Source organism: Oryza sativa, chromosome 4 (assembly GCF_034140825.1).
Source record: "Oryza sativa Japonica Group chromosome 4, ASM3414082v1".
In the NCBI taxonomy this organism is placed as follows: Eukaryota; Viridiplantae; Streptophyta; class Magnoliopsida; order Poales; family Poaceae; genus Oryza; species Oryza sativa.
The window spans coordinates 7,401,401-7,419,671 of NC_089038.1; the positions used below are offsets into that span (position 1 = coordinate 7,401,401).

Below are 18,271 nucleotides of genomic sequence, written 5' to 3' on the forward strand. Positions count from 1 at the left end.
TCGGGGCTCAAGGCCGGCTAGGGCGGCGCAGCAGTGGGGAGAAAGAGAGCTGGGATGGCTAAAAACCAAATCGAACACCTAGGGGCTAATGAACAGTGCTAGCCAATAATTTTTGATTTTAGAGGGTACTTTACAATTAGGAAAAATATACTGTTGCTACTAATTTTGTCACAATGTAAAAATACACCACGTCTAAGTTATTTCATCGAAATTTATATTCAAATTAATATTGTCCAAATTTAAGTTTTATTAAAGATTCTATAATTTCCTAATGAGACCGTTATTAACACATTAGCACATTAGCTCAATTTATTTATATGTTAGTTTATTTTATATGGAGGGGTTTAATATATTAAATTTCAATCCCTAAATGCAATTAGGAACTTGGTGCAATATCGATCTACATATCGAATTAAATACTCCCATAATTCTATTATATATACAGAGAGCTCAGTTTATTTGAATGATCATCATTCCATGTGTACTCATATTATGGCACCCACCTTTATTATTCAAATATTTTAATATTTGATAAAATAGGTTAATAATAACTTTTCTTTTATTTGATTTTAATATCTTGTGCATAATTATTTGTAGGATTAAATATATTCTCGTAAATTATATCTATTGCTTAAATTTAGATCTTTTCTTTACTTTCTTTGTGATCTTTTACGGTTTGGCAAGCAATAGCAATCATAACAACCAGCATGATGCAAAAGTTTTAAAAAGTTCAAAATTTTAGTGATTTTTATTGTCAGGAATTTTCAGGATGTTACACTGTAGGATTCAAAAATAAATCCCTAAGATTTGTTAATGTCATCATGAGTAAAATTTTTACTCCCACTACAACTTTTACTTATGGTTAAATCTGGGTAAAATTAGTTCCCATGGTCATGCAAACAAATCTCAAACGTCCACTGTAGTTTTTTGTTTGCACTATATATATTTTTTTAGTGTGCAAAGCTTTGGTAAGAACCAACTAGAAGTACAAACTTTCTACGTGCAAAGTTTCGACAAAAATCACAAGAATTTGAATGACAACTAAAAAACCAAAACCCCATGTGTGTGCAAAGTTTTGTCAATATTCACTAGGAACTTGAATGAAAACTTAAGGAATAAGATCACTTTGACTCCCTCAATTGACCACCGAATCTAAATCGTATCCCTCAACTGCAATACCAGAAATCTTGACCCCGAACTGTCAAAACAGGTACAATTTGACTCCCTTAGTGGTTTTAGAGGGCGGTTTTGCTGACGTGGTGCACATGTGGCAGTGTTGACTTGGTCTTCGTTCCACGTGGCATTGACGTGGCGCTTATGTGGCATTAAAATAAAAAAATATATGCGGGACCCATTTGTCATTCACACAAAAAAAAATTGTGGGTCCCACTGACATGTGGGTCCCACTGACATGTGGGTCCCACATGTCATCCTCTCTTTATCCCTTCTTCCTCCTCCCTCTCCTCCCTTCTCTATCTCTCCCTCTTTCTCTTCGTGCGTAGGGATGGGCGTCCGGATTGGCGACGGCAACAGCGAGCGATGGACGGAGCAGCAGCGGCGGGTGGGATGGCGGGTGGACAGTCGCTGGAGTTGTGGACCACGAGACGGTGGCTTGTCGGGCGGGCGGGCGATGGACGGAGCGGCGGCGGCGGTGGTGGCTTGTCACCGTGGACCACGATGGTGGTGGTGTCGTCGACGGTGTCGCGCAGCCATGCACGAGGAGCTCAGGAGGGCAAGGCGACTCCGCAGCGTAGCACTGAGCTCCATCAGCCCAGATCCAGAGCTCCGAATTGGCCACGACGGGCGGCCAGAGGACGAGCTATGGCAGCAGGGCGGCGGCGGTGGCCTGACGTGGTCGCAGCGGCGGAGACAGTGATGGCTCGGTGGAAGGCGTCGCCGGAGACCACTCCTCGCTTCGCGCCGCCGCCTCGAGGCCGAGACGTGCCCGCCACCGCCGCCACTCCAACACCCGCAAGGAGGAGCTGCTCCCGCGCCTGTCGCCCGAGGTCTACCGCCCACCGCCGCCACCACTCCGGCACCCGCCCGCTGCCGCCTCCACTCGAGCCCCCGCCTGCCACCGGCTCATGTCAAGGGGGGAGAGAGAGAGAGAAATAAGGAAGAGAGGAGGAAGAAGGGTAGTGAGAGAGAGGTACATGTGGGACCCACATATCAGTGGGGCCCAAATTTTTTTTTGTGTGAATGAAAAATGGGCCCCGTATATATTTTTAATTTTAATGCCACATAAGCGCCACGTTAATGGCATGTGGGACGAAGACCAAGTTAATACTGCCACGTGTACGCCACGTCAGCGAAATCGCCCTCTAAAACCACTAAGGGAGTCAAATTGTATCGGTTTTGATAGTTCGGGGTCAAGATTTCTGGTACTGCGGTTGAGGGATACGATTTAGATTCGGTGGTCAGTTGAGGGAGTCAAAGTGATCTTATTCCAAAACTTAACAAAAGTCCATAAGCCCAAGTGTGGCCCATTTACTGATTTACAGCAGAAGCCTCTGGGGCGCAAATTGACCCAGCTATGCACCAACAAGGAAATTATTGTGTCGCGCCCTCTGTCCCTAAGACTTAGGCCCTTCTGAAATGCATGAAATTTTAAATATAGATAGAGAAAAAACATGTATTCTCAATTTCTACAGGAAGACAAACCATAAGAAAACGTCAAAATAGGTGTTTAATTGCAATGTTGGAAAAACATAGGATAGGATTGCAAGAGACTAAAGGATCGAAAAAAGAAGCTATCACTTATTGGTTATTTTTCTTCAAAATTACTATAGGATTGCAGTTCCATAAAAATTTCAGAAGAAATGATGTGACTCAATCCTTTCATAGGACCTTTTTTTTATAAGATTATAGTCCTCCAAATTTCTTAATCCTTCGTCTCAAAGAGCCAACACCTTAATTTTATATTAAGCGTAGGGTAGGGTTCATTGGCTCTCTTTATTACCCTTGTTTTCTCTAATCGTTAGATGCAAACATCACCAATTAAAGTTTGAATATACCAGTCTAGCCAACCATTAATTCCTAAAAAAAAGAATGCAATCATAAAGGGCATATATTTGCCGTTTAATATCTTTACTAATCTGTCTTAGACTGTACTATACATTTTCAACTTCTACTCTCCCATTTTCTGCGCACACGTTTCCTGACGTACTACAATATTTTTTGAAAATAAATTATAGAAAAGTTGCTTTAAAACATTATATTCATTCATTTTCAAGTTTTTTTTGCTACTACTCCTTCAGTCCCCAAATATATATATATATATAATCAGATGGGATATATTCTAAGACTATGAATCTATATATGCCCCTGTCTAAATTCATAGCTAGCATTTATCCTATTTAATCGTAAGTTTCTATGTTTTAAAAAGTAGGTAGTATGATCTGGTGTTCCGTTTCATGTGCCGGCAAGGGATCTCAAACCCACCCACCTCCAAAACGAACACAGAGAACACAGTACACAGGAAGGTAATCCATGTTCCGAATCTGATCCTCTGCGTCAAATGCAATAAAGATCCCATGCTGGACACATCACGTCAGCAATGGCATTTTCACTATAATCTTGTTGTGCATCTGTCATTTGTTACAAGTAAGACATGAAAGAAACAACATAGGTGGTGTTTGGGACACCACCATACTCCATCCATCCCAAAAAAACACTTAATCTTGGTGTGGATGGGACATCACCTAGGACAACGAATTTGTGATATCCCATCCAAGTTAAGGTTGTTTTTTTTTTTTTTTTGGATAGAGTGAGTATCTCTGTAACAGTCATTTAGTCAACTCGTACGTAAGGTAATACAAATCAAGAAGGGATCTTTGTTAATGCCAGAAATAAAACCATCCACATTTTAGTTATTACTATCCTCCTTTAGTGAGCTTCTAACAAAAATGCTGCAAAGCTACAACAAAGATTCAAATGGGGTACACATGAACATTATCATACTGTTTTAGTTTTTTTTAGTTCTTGAGATGTGAAGTAGTCTCACCCTAGCAAAATTACTCTGATTTGCTTGAGAAAATGTGTATAACAGACGGAGTTACAGGTTGGATGAGCGATTGGCGTATTCCTCAACCATTGCACCAAACAGGGATGGCTGCTCAATCAATCTTGAGGGTGAATCAAATTCTTTTACCAGACCTGAACATAAATACTTTGATTTTAGGATAGCATTCTGTGAGCTAAAACTAGCAATAGAAATACAGTGCTTTCCCTCATCTAATAGAGAGAGAAACAAATTTCAATAATGAAGAGCATTTTAAACAAAGCTATGTGCATTTTTTAGCAATATAGCGAAAAGGACTGAAAGACCTACCTGCATCCAGCACCAGAACTCTATCACAATCCATGACTGTTGGTATTCTGTGTGCAATGCTAATTATTGTACATGAAGAAAATTCTTGTCGTGTGATCTTCTGTATCGTGGCATCAGTTTGAGAATCAACTGAAGCAGTTGCCTCATCCATAAATAATATTCGAGTCCGCTTCAATATGACGCGGCCAAGACAAAGAAGCTGCCTTTGGCCTACACTCCAGTTCTCCCCACTATCAGCCACTGTGAAGAATCAAGAAAAAATGGCCGGTAAATTCAATAAATTTGAGTTCCAAATTTTGATAGATGTAGATTCGTTTAACAATGTCTATGTTCATTTCACATCAAATATGGCAAGAATCACCTGGATTTAATATTTAGTTTCGACATGGAACTGCATGCGTTTTTTCTTTTACATTGTACAAAAAGTTGTGCATACTTCTAGTTATTTGAACATTCTAATGTATTTAATCAGTTCAATATTTTGGAATACTTTGGTACTTGGATTTTGTAAATGATCAACGAGCCAACTTCTTCAGACATATTAACTTCTGGAATACTCTGTCCTCATTATACAGGGAATGTACGTTTGGACATGATCTTCAGCTCATGTTTCATCATTAATTTCTCATATAATACATTGTTAATAGCTACAAAACCAGTACGGTGTGAAAGCTCTTTGAATATGAGTCGTGTTATAAATTTTCATACATTAAAGTATTAAACATCTCACAATTTGACGAACTGTTGGTCAAATCTACAATGTTTGGATTTTTTTTAAAAAGCATGCGCGCACTATATTCAGACTGGAAAATGAAGCAGCAAATTCAAGTAATTAAGACTAAGCAGTAAATGCAACTTAAAGTCAACATAGATACAGCAGAAGCATATAAGTAGCAAACCTAGAGCATCAAGTTTTTGAGGTTTTGAAGCAACTACATCTTTCAGTTGGCAGCCCTCCAGAGCCTGCGAAATTGAAGTAAAATTCCCACAGGTAATTAACACAATACAAGTACACATTCATAAGGGATTAAGGGGAAGGCTGAATGAAACATTATAGTTACACCATACCCGCCATATCTCAGCATCTGAATACTGCCCAATTGGATCAATGTTGCTTCGAATTGTTCCTTCAAAGAGAACTGGTTCTTGGGGAATAATGCCAAAGCGGGACCTCAGATCATGCAGACCCAATGTGCATATGTCTATTCCATCAATGATCATTGTCCCCTGCACAGGCTCTACAAGTCTGAACAATGCTTGGATCAAAGTTGATTTTCCACTGCCTGTTCTTCCAACAACTCCTATCTTTTCACCACCACTAATGCTTACAGTTATGCCTTTCAAAATTAGAGGTGTATTCGGTCGGTACCTAACCTGAAAGGATAAAAATGCTATGCTCAAATATTTTTTTTTGACTGGGAATACTGCTAGGGCTTTGCCCAGCAGTGTAAATTTTATAAAACGCAAAAAGCATTTACAAAGTTACAGAGAAAGAACTAAAGGAAAAAAGCAACAAAGCTACAAGGTTTGAATTCTCCGCTTTATAGGATGGATGTAATGGAGCGGAATCCCTGTACAAATCAAAATAATAATAGTATAAGACCATGCAGTTTAAGTACTTAACCTTCTTACCTTTAAATCATCGATGTCAATATCACCATGAGTGGGCCAATTTGGAGAAGGAAGATGGTCTTCTATCTTCCACACTGCCTCAGAAGGAAGGGTACTGAACTGATTAACCCTCTCCACAGCAACCATATCATTTTCCAACATACAGCTAATGGATATTGCAAAATACACTAGAGAATTGAGGGAGAGGCCATATGAAAGAGACATGCCAACAAATTCTGCAAAAGCATAGTGAACATTAGTTCATCCAGCCTATGCTAATGATCATAAATCTTGACAGAATAAAATTTACTAAGCATAAGAATTGAAAAAATATTTTTGTCAGATGATTAAGATGCAAGGAGTAAAAGGACAAACAACCATGTTATATCTTCGACCTACTTACTAACATTGAGACAAATAAAAAGAGAAGGAATTAGCTACACCGCTTTAAATATATAATGCATTAAAGTATTCCTAAATGAGTCGGTTTTTTCATGAGACTGCTATGACTACCAGTCTCGGTTCATGCTAAGAAAAATGATCAAATCTATCATATATTGGTACCTTTCTTGATAAAATTGCTAGGCAGACTAATCATAAGGAAAGCAGTTATTGCCAATACGAGTGTCCCAATCAACTCCAGACGGAACCCAAGCCATTCATTTGCTGCATAATTGTGGAAGTACATGCGCAAACTTGAATTGATTCTGTCCAAATTTTCTTGGAAAAATTCTTTGTCCTTCTTGAAGCATCTGATGGTTGTAGCACCTAGAACAGTCTCTGAAAAGTGATCAATTACTGGTGCCTTTGTTACTCCTTCAAGTCTAGTTAGCTCCCGAGAAGTTGCAAGATAGCGATTCTGCACATATATAAGGAAACAATTGAGTGTCTCAATGAATATAATAATTTTTTTGGAGCAGAATTAGCAACAGTATCTGAGGCAAATTGCTATAGTAGGAGCATACCCTGTACCAAATGTTCAATAGTACAAGTGGAATTACAGCTATAACCGATGGCCAGGCAACCTGACAAGTAACAATTATGGTACTTAATACTGAAATGTACATTGAAATTGTCAGACCAACAAAAAAGGACAGCACAATATCAATGGTTGTTTGGTCCGATGATGCCTGAAAAGTACAAGAGGAAGTATTTCATCAGTAGAGGATAAAAGAAATGTGGCGACAATCTCTCCAGTATTCAGAAAAGAGAAAGAAAAAACTAAACTTGATCTATACTTTTTATAAATGTGAAGAGTACAAGCAGTGCCAGTTTACAAGACCAAACTATTTCATACTGAAAAGGGTGTAAGCATTGTTCATGCCAATTTAATTTAATAGTAAAATTAGGTTTGCAGATGAAGAAATAATCAATTCCAATAAGTTATCAATAGTACTGATGAAGTTTGAGCAAATCGCAAGTTAACGTTATCAGCAAATGAACCATAAGTAGAGAATTACCCGACTGAGAATCCTCCCTGAAGGTGTGGTATCAAAAAATGACATCGGGGCATGCAAAATACTGTCAAACATCTTCTTGAAAAAGATCTGAGCAGTCTGAAGTCCCAATATTGTCTCAAGAAGACTCTTGATTACTTGAAGGATAATTGAAACAGCAGCTATAGCAACATACACTCCAATAAATAGAGATGGATTAAATGGAATGCTGCCTGATGTTTCATATGACAGCCAATAGTCACTAGCCATTTCAGTAACTTGCCATACAATTGCAAAAGCAAGCATGCCGACAACCCCCCACCAACCCCAAGCCTCTGTCATATATAACTTGTACACACGCCAACTTACTTGACCACTTTCTCTTTCCTCTTCTCGTATAATTTTAGAAGTAGCTGCTTCTATATCAGGTGCAACAAGTACCTTCTCACCCTTTCCAATGGATCTAGAGCGAAGAGAAGGAATTCTGGCTACCGCCTTAGGCTGAGAATATTCAGTTTTGACAACTTGTCGACTTTGATCCACCAGTTCCATTGAACTATCATGAGCAGCAACAAGAGCTAAGAAATCTGAGCCAGCATCTAGTAACTCATCATATTTCCCTGACTGCACAATCATGCCATCTCTCATGACCTGCACAATCACATGGAAAAAATGATTAAAAATCAAGTCAAGGACAAAAGTGTATGTTCTACTCCCTCTGCCCTGTAATATGAGGGGTTTGACCCCTTAAATTTGTCCCAGAATATAAGGGATTGTGATCCCAAGACAATACTTTATTCCCCACCTACCCACTTTTGTACTAGTTTATTCCTCCACCCACCCACTTTGTACTAGTTTATTCCTTGCCCATTAAGTTTTGTACTAGTTTATTCTTTCAACTACCACCTTTTGTACAATCACTCATACTATCGTTACTTCCTTAATCTTTGTAAAAAAAAAAGGCATAATCCCTTATATTATGGAACGGATCTTTCCACGAGAAGAGAGGAGCGAAACTACCTCCAACTGTTGCTTACAATTCTCTTCTAGAAGGAAGCTCCAATAACATGATTACATGATGAAAAGCATGTTAACATCAGAAATTCATTGGGGAATCCTTTCAATGGTTGATTATGTCCTTTTTAGATTATAGGGGACAGATTATGTGGGGATTATTTGTACCGTGCTTCCAAAACTAGGATATCTCGAAGAATTTTCTACATTACATTGCTTAGATCACTTGTTCTAAACAATGTTAGCTTTATAATATAGAATATTTAATTCATACGTATTTTTGGACCAAACAGTTTCAAGTATATAAAAAGAATATGAGTATATATGCCATAGTTTTTAGAGATTTTTCAAGATAATAATTTAAAATTTACTTGCTTGTTGAAACATGGTACAAGAGTATGCTGAAAATAATCATGCTAGAAGACTTACAAATATGTTATCCACATTATGCAAGAAATCCACTTGGTGAGTTACAAGTAAGATGGTCTTTCCTTTGAGCATGCCTCTCAGACATTCCTGCAGGAGAAAGTTCATTGTTGTGATACCATGCAAATATGTTAGCATAACAGAAAAATACTTAGTTCATCCTCGATATATAGTTATCCCAAGAAGAAACAAATATATTTATTTAACATATAATTCTAGCCTCCTATGTACATCATAGCAACTTTTTTATGGGCATCATAGAAACTTTTAAATCTATTTATTTCTTCTTTAGGATAACATAAAAATATTCTCACAAATAGACTGAATTAATTTAACTCACCACAACAGTAGTAAATATAAATATTTGTCCATTTCTTATATGTTACTATATTGACATGCACTTGATAGTGCAGTGGCAAGGGGTGTGTGATTTCAACCCAAGGTCCCGTGTTCAATCCCCAACACTCTCACCATTTCATCTTAAAAAAAATGTTTGGAGGGACATCTCTCCCTCCAAATCTTTTTTTTTAATGTTATATCCTATTTTCATTTTTTTTCATTAATCTCCTACAGGTAACGGTCCTTTATTCCATATACACACTCATCTATTTTCTCAATTTAAGAAGGATTGAGTTTGCTCCATAACAACTGATAATCATTCTTCATCCTTCAAACAATACCAAATGCAGTAAGGTAGGGCATGCATGCATCCACGCAGCGAAAATCATCAAATTATCAGTTGCATGTATCAAATGGCATGTGAAGCTAGCTGAGTGAAATTTTACCTTAAAAATGCTTGAGCCAGTATGTGCATCAACTGCACTGAAGACATCGTCAAGGAGATATATATCACAATTTTGATAAACTGCCCTGGCAAGCTGAATACGTTGTTTTTGTCCACCACTGAGATTGATCCCTCGCTCTCCAATCTCTGTCTGGTCACCAAATTCCATCATTTCCAAATCCTTTTCCAGGCTGCAAGACCGCAGAACTTCTTTATATCTTTCAGCATCCATTGGCTGCCCAAATAAGATGTTCTCTTGAATTGTGCCATTTTGAATCCAAGCAGTCTGTGCAACATATGCAGTGCTCCCGCATATCCTAACCTGTGGAGAATGCAAAAAAGGATAAAGAAAACAAAAGGACGGTGAAAACTATAGAGCAGCTTGTAGTCCAGGTATTTATTTAGACAATACTATCTATCTATCTTCTATTATATACTAAAAGTTCATGAAACTTCCTACAAACGCTCCTAAAGCCGCCACTTGGCGCTCTAATAAATTAGAGAAATCAAAGAAATTCTGAGAAAAAAAGCAAAACATTCTATCCTTGATTTTCACTTAATAGAGTGGACCCATTATTTTCCACCGTTAGATTTAAAAATATTCCACCATACCCTGGCGTATCCAAGGGGTGGTCCGGGTGGTCCCCGGTCCACCCAAAAAATCGCCAGCCCAAAACCTATTTACGGTGAAAAAAGAAGATAAGAAAACTCCTGTGCGTAAGTTGGTCAATTGGTTCGTCTACAGATAGGAGTCCCTCACCCGTTTGCGTTGTTTCCTCTCCCTCACGCGATCGCACGCTTGCATCTTGCGGCTGCTGGCCAGGGATCCTGGTGAATGGCGACGGCGGAGTTGTGGACTGCAAGGGCGAAGCCCATGCATGCATATGGTCTCCGCGGCGGACGGCAAGGGTGCCAGGACGCTAGAGTTTGCATGCTGCAGGTCAGGTCCATTAGGAGATTAACTAGCTGATTAGGTTTCTTTCTTTTTTACCGTTCTCACCTTACCATGAATGCAATGTGTATTGCAGATTAAATATGAAGAAAGATGGACATAAGTATGTATCTCTTTTAAAAAACATAGAGCAAATAAGATGAAGATCGCTTTCCAATCACCTTCTTCCTTGGTTGTGGCAGAAGAACAATCTCTTTTAAGTCGGATTTTGTGACTAATATTTCGTGATGAACTTTTCTAAATTATATACTGGCAAGTTCTATATCTACTGTATTTAAAAATATTATATAAATTGGACCACCCATACCTAAAATCCTAGATACGCCAACCCCCCCCCCCCACCTCCCAGGCATCCTCTCCCCCTTATGTACATATACGTAATGTACGTACGTAAATTTGTCCGTCCGTCCCTCCATCTCATATCTTCTATCATTCTTTTCATCTTTAAATTTTCTACTTAGCAAAATTTAATACGAAAATAAAATCAAACATTAGATAACTAGATGATTATAATCTATATATTATATTATATACTAAAAGTAAAACACTCTTACACCATCACGTGAGGCTCAATGAAAATCAGACAAATCCTAAAAATCTATCTATCTGTTATTATATACTAAAAGTATATTAAACTTCCTAAAAACGCTCTCAAGCCATCACGTGGGACTCCGATAGACGTTCCTAAGTCGCCACATGGCAATCTAATAAGTCGTTCATAAACACAAATAACTAAATTAGGTGTACAATCTCATGGAACAAAATAAAAACTACATCCTCGTGACTTTTCTTTAAGTAAAAAAAATATGTATACTGCAATATGAAAAAACATAAATTAAAAGACACCAATAATATACACCCTACATATAATTAAAAACATATGACTAATATATGTGGCATATAATCTATGTATTTATTGGTCTATTAAAGCATATACTCAATAAGACAAATTCTTGAAAATTTTCCTTATGAAGGCACAACATTCTACGTGTAATTTATCATTAGTCAAGTGGTCATGTTATTCGTAGCTATCGAATTATTTCTACATTATAAATTATAAATAAGCATTTAGATTAAAAACAATAATCCAAGTGTGTTAACAAATTGGAAAAATACATCAAGTTATATTTCACAAGTAGTAAAGAACCATCATAAGGTATTTACGGTTATAGCCAACGAGGAAGAAAAAAAAAAGGCTATGGTACCCCTTATTAGTTAAAAGAAACATAGAGAGTGGGAAGAAGGTTAGGGTAAGATTGGGTAAACAAGAAATAATAGTTGTTTGGATATGACAAGTAGTACTACTCTAAAATCCCTTATATTTTGAAACAAAATTTAACTTTCTCGGATTTATGCGACGAAGTATAATCCATCTAGCTTTAATTATATGACATAGTTCTATTAGCTATATGTTTAATAGACAATCTTAAATTAATTTATCCTAAAATCCAGAAAGACATAGATAGTATAAAAGCAATTATTACTTAAAGTATAGAAATACCCATAGTACAAAATATAGAAAGTTTCATAGAAATTCAGAACTGCACGCTTTCACACAATTTTAGTTAACAAATTTTTATGTTGCAAGGGAAACTAGAAGAAAATCATAACCAACATTCATAGAAATCCCAAATAAATTTGAATAGAGTATAAAAGATATTTCAATAAAAAAACCAACTACACATAAACATGTTTATAAGAAAATTTCAAGCACATTAAACAAGATGCCCGCGCATGTGCGCGGGCTACCTTCCTAGTTCTTTCAAAAAGCCAACACAAGTTGTCTAAAGTTCATGATCTTCACAAGAAAACTACTCTTTTAAGAATTCATGGTGGGGTCAAAGCTGAAAAGCAGCATATCACTCAAGGTTTAGTACAGTCAACAGTCAACACATTGTTCACAGAAGTCCACAGTTTGCCAAAGCTGTAGACTGACAATAGAATCAACCTTCGATATTTTATCAAGCATTAAACAGGCATAGTCTAGGTCAAACCAACAGAGGCGTTGTGTCAAACATCTGGTGTGCATTGTTACTATGTAAAATATGAAAGCGTACCTAAAATGTTGGTTTTCCAACTACCTTGCATTCTCCTTGAATGCTAGTCCCCATCCATTTTACAACAGTTGTTAATAATACAAGCAGACAAGCAGATTACCACTACCTTTTTTGGTTCTTCCAGAATCCCCAACCCAAACAAATGGCAAATACCACAAATAAAAAATGGACTCAACCTTCTCTAGGTATCAATTTGCTCAAATGGAACATATGGTCTTGCACTGTGGGTGCACCCACCTACCCCTGATTTGAGCCGTTCAGACGGAAATGTCTAATGTCAATGTGATATAATCATCTAGACCAACAAATGCCATCACAATTAATCTTGAGTGAATTCGCATTCACCTGACTAACTAACCCCTGATTTGGACTGATCAATCCAAAATTATACAAAATTTGTGCTACTGTTAAAAGCTATTTTCGCCGGGCCGGAGAAACTATTAAAAACTTTGACTGCTCATAAAAATGCTTGGTTTGAAGATAACTGACAAGAATCACAGACATACCTTCCCGGAGACCTTGTCCATCTCCCCCATGATACATGACAGCAGCGACGATTTGCCGGAGCCAACCGTCCCGACCACCGCTGCAAGCTCACCCCTCCTTACCTCAATGTTAATCCCCTTCAGCACTGTCTCCAGAACAGGCGTCTCCTCGACATCTTTCTCCTCCTCCTCCTCCTCACCTTCTTCATCATCCTCGTTGTCGTCGCCCTCTTCATTCTCCTTCTTGCCCCTCACGTCCCATGCAAACACGCCATCGCGCACTTCCACGACCACACCATCAGGGTTAATCCCAGCGTCATCAACACGCTCCACCGTGGTATCATCAAGCTCCACGTCGAGCAGATACCTGTCAAGCCTCCCCAGTGACACGGTCGCCTGCGTCACGGAGGCAATCGCCTCGGGGAAGCTCTGCATTGGTCCATCCAGCATGTGGAAGAAGGCGGTGGCCGTGAACACCTTGCCGGCGTCGAGCGTGACGCCGGTCAGCACACAGGTGCCGAACACGAGCACGGTCATGGCGAGCGGGCCGCTCCAGAGCACGACGGTGTTGGCGCACATGAAGTACATGGACTTGGCAAGCCACCCGAGCTCAGCCTCCCTGAGCTCGTGGATCTTGCCGCCGAACGTCTCCTCCCACCCCTGCAGCTTGATCACGCGCATGTAGTTGAGCAGCTCGGTGATGGCCTTCATGCGCTCGTCGCGCTTGCCGAGGAACTTGAACTGGTACTCCAGGTTGCGGCGGTTGGCGAGCGCCACGACCACGGTCACCACGGCGATCGCGGCGACCGCGGTGAGCACGGCGGGGCCGAGGTGGGTGTACAGCAGGGTGAGAGCCACGGCGATCTCCAGCGGCATCAGCCACAGGTTGTGGAGCTCGTGCGTGACGTTGGCCACCTCCTCGGCGTCCACCTCCATGTAGTTCACGATCGCGCCGGCGCCGTGCGCGCGCCGCGCGCCCGTGGACAGCCGCAGCGACTTGCGGTACACCGCGGCGAGCAGCGCGGCGTGGATGCGCATCCCGAGCTTCTGCCCCTGGAACTCGTAGTGGTGCGAGGCCAGCGCCTCCGCCGCCTTGCCGGCGAGGAGGACGACGACCAGCTGAAGCCCTTCCGTCAACTCCCCGCCGCGGCGGACGAAATTCACGAACCTGTCGACGAGGGAAGGGCCGATATACATGACCGAGAGGTGCGCCAGGCCGAGCATGGCGGTGAGCAAGAACTGCGGCCAGAACGACCGGAGAAGTGCGGTGACCACGGGATGCCCGGCCTTAGTCCCCGGCGCCGGCGGCGCGGCCCAGTTTGACACGAACAGCGCGTAAGTCGCCTCGGCGGTATCATCTGGCGCCACGGGCGGGACATCGTCCGCGGCGAGAGCCGCCCTGGAGCCCTTGGAGATGAGCGGGTTGATCCAGCTGAACGTCGCGAGCGACAACCACGACGCCGTCGAGTACGACGCCGCCGCCGCGGCGTGACCCGGAACACAGCTTCGGTCTTCCCCGTCGGGAATCGCCGCACCACCGAGGCCGGTGGAGCCGGTGACGGAGAAGTAGAGAAGAGGGAGCGACATCACCAGCCCAGCGAACGCGACGGCATCGTCGGGGAGGATGGGCTCGCGAGCCGCGTAGCGCGCAGCCGCGGAGCCGGAGAAGAGCGCCGCGAGAGCCGCAGTCCCAGCCCAGAAGAGACGGAGGTGCGCCGGGTGAGAACGCGCCGCGGCCGCCTTCTCCGCCACGACGACCCCCACAGCGGCGAGGTGCGCCACGAACTGCGCCACGAGGAACGCGCACTCCGCGGCGAGCCATGCGGTCCTCGGGAGCAGCACGACCGCGAGCACGAGCAGCACGAGCGACGCGGCCGCGAAACACACGGACGCCGCGAGCGCGAGCGCGTGCCGCAACCCCCCGCGCGGGGGCGGCGGGGGCACCGCAGCCACCACAGACGGCTTCGCGAGCAGGGGCTCCTCCTCCGCGTGGTCCCCGTTGCCGTTCGCGATACCCTCACGCCGGGACCGCGACAAGCGAGCGCGGACGGCGACGAACACCACCGCGAGGAGGAAGGCGAGGTCGACGGCGCCGCCGAGGACCACGCGCTGCGGGCATGGGGAGAGGAAGAGGAAGGCGAGGCGGTCGGAGAGGGAGAAGGAGGAGGAAGACGGCGGAGGCGGGGAGCACGCGGTGGTGGACAGCCACCACGGGAGCGAGGTGGCCGGCATCGGCATGGCCGGTGAGTGGTGGCGCGGTGTGGCGCGGCGGCCGGAGAGCGTTACATCTGGGTGTCGGGTGGTCGGCGTTGCAGCGGGGAGGACGCGTGGCGGTTTTGATGGGGAGCGGAGCGGAGCAGAGCAGAGAGCAGGGGAGAAGAGAGGTGAAGCCAGGAAGGGGAGAAACGTTGACCGAGTCGTTGAAAAGGAGTGCTACAGGAAATTTATCTAATTTGCTGGAAAACATTATAAAAACATCTCATTGCTGAATACACTTTAAAAAATTGATAATTTGTTAAAGAATACTTTCGACTGAATTATTGAGAGAAATTCTAATAAAAATGAGAATCACCCTAGAGTCAAAAGTTATTGTGGTAAGGTGGAGTGAAATGAAATATAATGTAGGTTAATGATGAAATTAAGAGTTGCATAATTTCTAAAATTTTATTCTAATAATGTCATGTTTGAAGCATGTGGTCTTATGGTATTCTCGTCTTTCTTAATATTTTATCTCTTCAATTGAGCTGAAGGTATCTTCTAGAAAATTAAAGGGTTTTAGGATGTATTTTAGCCGTGATATGTTTATTCGACGTCTATCAACAAATTACACAAAATTTGTGTCCTTTCGAAAAATTTGTCAAAATAAAAAGTTCGAATTTATTTCTTTTTCCTACCGCTTCGGATACAGCAGGTTTGGCCCGGGATCTAGGGGGCTGTTTAGATTGAGGTTTATTTTTACTACAATCTGAACATGTCCTATATTACTTTCACTTACAGGGTGGGTCCCACGTGCCAGTCACTAGAAAATGTTTAGTGTGAACAGCCTGACCAGGTGGGGCTGACCAATACTCGGGCCCACTTGGTCGTGGGCTTGCGTAGTGTGGCTTCGTGCCAACCAAGGAGACGCGGCGTCATGGAATTTTCCCGTGATCGCCTGGGCTGCGACGGCCGTCGTCGTGGATTTCTTTCAAAAACGTGGACATTTGTAATATTTATTACTACGCAAATAAGATATTCTGTCCCAATCTATGTCGCAAGCAACGTCATATTATATACTCCTACGTTGGTCCTGTTTGGATCCGAAAGGCTATTAAATAGCCCTCCAGAATCTTGTTATTTAGGAGTATTAAACGTAGATTACTGACAAAACCCATTCTATAACCCCTATGCTATTTTGCGAGACGAATCTAACGAGGTATGTTAATCCATGATTTGCTACAGTGATGCTACAGTAATCAGCCGTTAATCATGGATTAATATACATCATTAGATTCGTCTCGCAAAATAGCCTAGAGATTATGGAATCGGTTTTGTCGGTAATCTACGTTTAATACTCCTAAATAGTAAGATTCCGGAGGGCTGTTTAATAGCTCGGAGGATCCAAACAAGGCCGTTGTACCACTCTTCCTATATTCTTTCCCAATGAAATCTGTTGGAATATTTATTATCACCAACGTCTTGAAACGTACGTATAGCTTGTTTTAAAATGAAGCTATTTCTTCACATATCCTCTCTACTCAACCAATCATAACTATTTTCTATTTAATGTATTCACATTTTTTTCTCAACCAATCACAATATTTCTCTAATTAATTTCACCTATTTTCCTAATACTAATATTTACTTTAAAAATGTTTATATTTTGGGATGGAGAAAGTACGGAAATAAGAAGTAGTACACGATATACTAGAGATCAAATCCTTTCCGTGTAGGTCTTCGGCAATTCCTTAACCTCATGGAGATATTTTCCATAACTTGAGACAAATTCCTAACGGCGTATACGGAAACCAATCCGTATATGTGAAGGTATACCTTATCGGTATATTCTATAAGTCGTAGGATAGAGGGTATGCCTTATCCGTAACGATACATAGGATTCTAGTGTCAATAAAGTGAGTGCATAATGACAGATCATCAAATCCTTATACCTTCCGTCCAGATTCGTTGCCACATCCCTCTAAAATTTCTTATATTATGGAATTGTGGCAAATCATCTAATAAAAAATAATTCGGCACTTACTCACCAAATATTCCCCCACGTATTCAAGCCCGGGTCATTGGCAGGTATTCAAACCGATCTGGTGAGCTCATTAAGAAAAGTGACTAATTCGGTCAACATACAGATCGGTGAGAAGTAAACAAAGTGATGGCTACTAGGTATATAATCTCTTAAGTGGCGTCTACTAAGTACAACAAAAGTAATGGCTACAAAGTGACCAAATGTGATATTTTTTCGTTTCATATTATAATACTTTCTAACATTGCTTATATAAATATAGATATTAATAAATCTAGGCACATCTATATGAATGTGGGCAATGCTAGAAAGTCTAAGGGCCCCTTTGAACCGTAGGAATGAAAAAACGGAGGAATAGGAAAAACATAGGATTCTGGCAAGAATGTAAGTGTAAAACAGAGGATTGCGAAACACAGGAAAAACACAGGAATAATCGTTTGATTGAACCACAGGAAAAATACAGGAATCGGATGAGAGAGATAGACTCAAAGGATTTTTACCAAGAGGTTGGACCTCTTGCTAAGTTTCCTCCAAAATCTATAGGCAATAAGCCATTCCATAGGAATTTTATAGGAATAGGAAAAGTTCAATCCTTTGAATCAAAGGGCTATATAGAAAAATTTCCTATAGGATTTCAATCATATGAAATTCCTTCATAATTCCTGATTCAAAGGGGCCCTTATAACATGAAACGAAGGGAGTATCTACAAAGCAATGGCTACGAGGTTAGTACACTAAAACATTTTGCCACTAGTAAAAAGTACACCACTACATGGATTATACTAAGGCCCCATTTGATTCAAAGGAAATTCATAGGAATTTTATTCCTATAGGAATTTTTCCTACAAAGCCCTTTGAATCAAAGGAATGAACCCTATGGAATCCTATGAAATTCCTATAAAATGCCTTTTTCCATATAAGTTTTGGAGGAATTTTAAC

At 41.2% G+C, this 18,271-nt stretch overlaps 1 protein-coding gene across 2 annotated transcripts; it reads right to left on the reverse strand.

The window, feature by feature from the left end:
• Positions 1 to 3,810: 3,810 nt before the first annotated feature.
• On the reverse strand, positions 3,811 to 15,487 carry LOC4335176 (ABC transporter C family member 14). 2 transcript variants are annotated; one of them, XM_026024921.2, is made up of 12 exons: positions 13,117 to 15,487; positions 10,362 to 10,535; positions 9,603 to 9,923; positions 8,821 to 8,907; positions 7,402 to 8,028; positions 6,907 to 7,071; positions 6,506 to 6,800; positions 5,963 to 6,177; positions 5,399 to 5,704; positions 5,230 to 5,293; positions 4,331 to 4,570; positions 3,811 to 4,155 (listed from the first exon to the last, which is right to left on the reverse strand). In XM_026024921.2, the coding sequence occupies exons 1-12, from the start codon at positions 15,331 to 15,333 to the stop codon at positions 4,055 to 4,057; spliced, it is 4,812 nt and encodes a 1,603-aa protein (XP_025880706.1). In that variant the 5' UTR covers positions 15,334 to 15,487; the 3' UTR covers positions 3,811 to 4,054. The 2 variants fall into 2 exon arrangements, with proteins under 2 accessions (XP_025880706.1, XP_015636722.1); XM_015781236.3 differs by lacking the exon at positions 10,362 to 10,535.
• Positions 15,488 to 18,271: the final 2,784 nt, after the last annotated feature.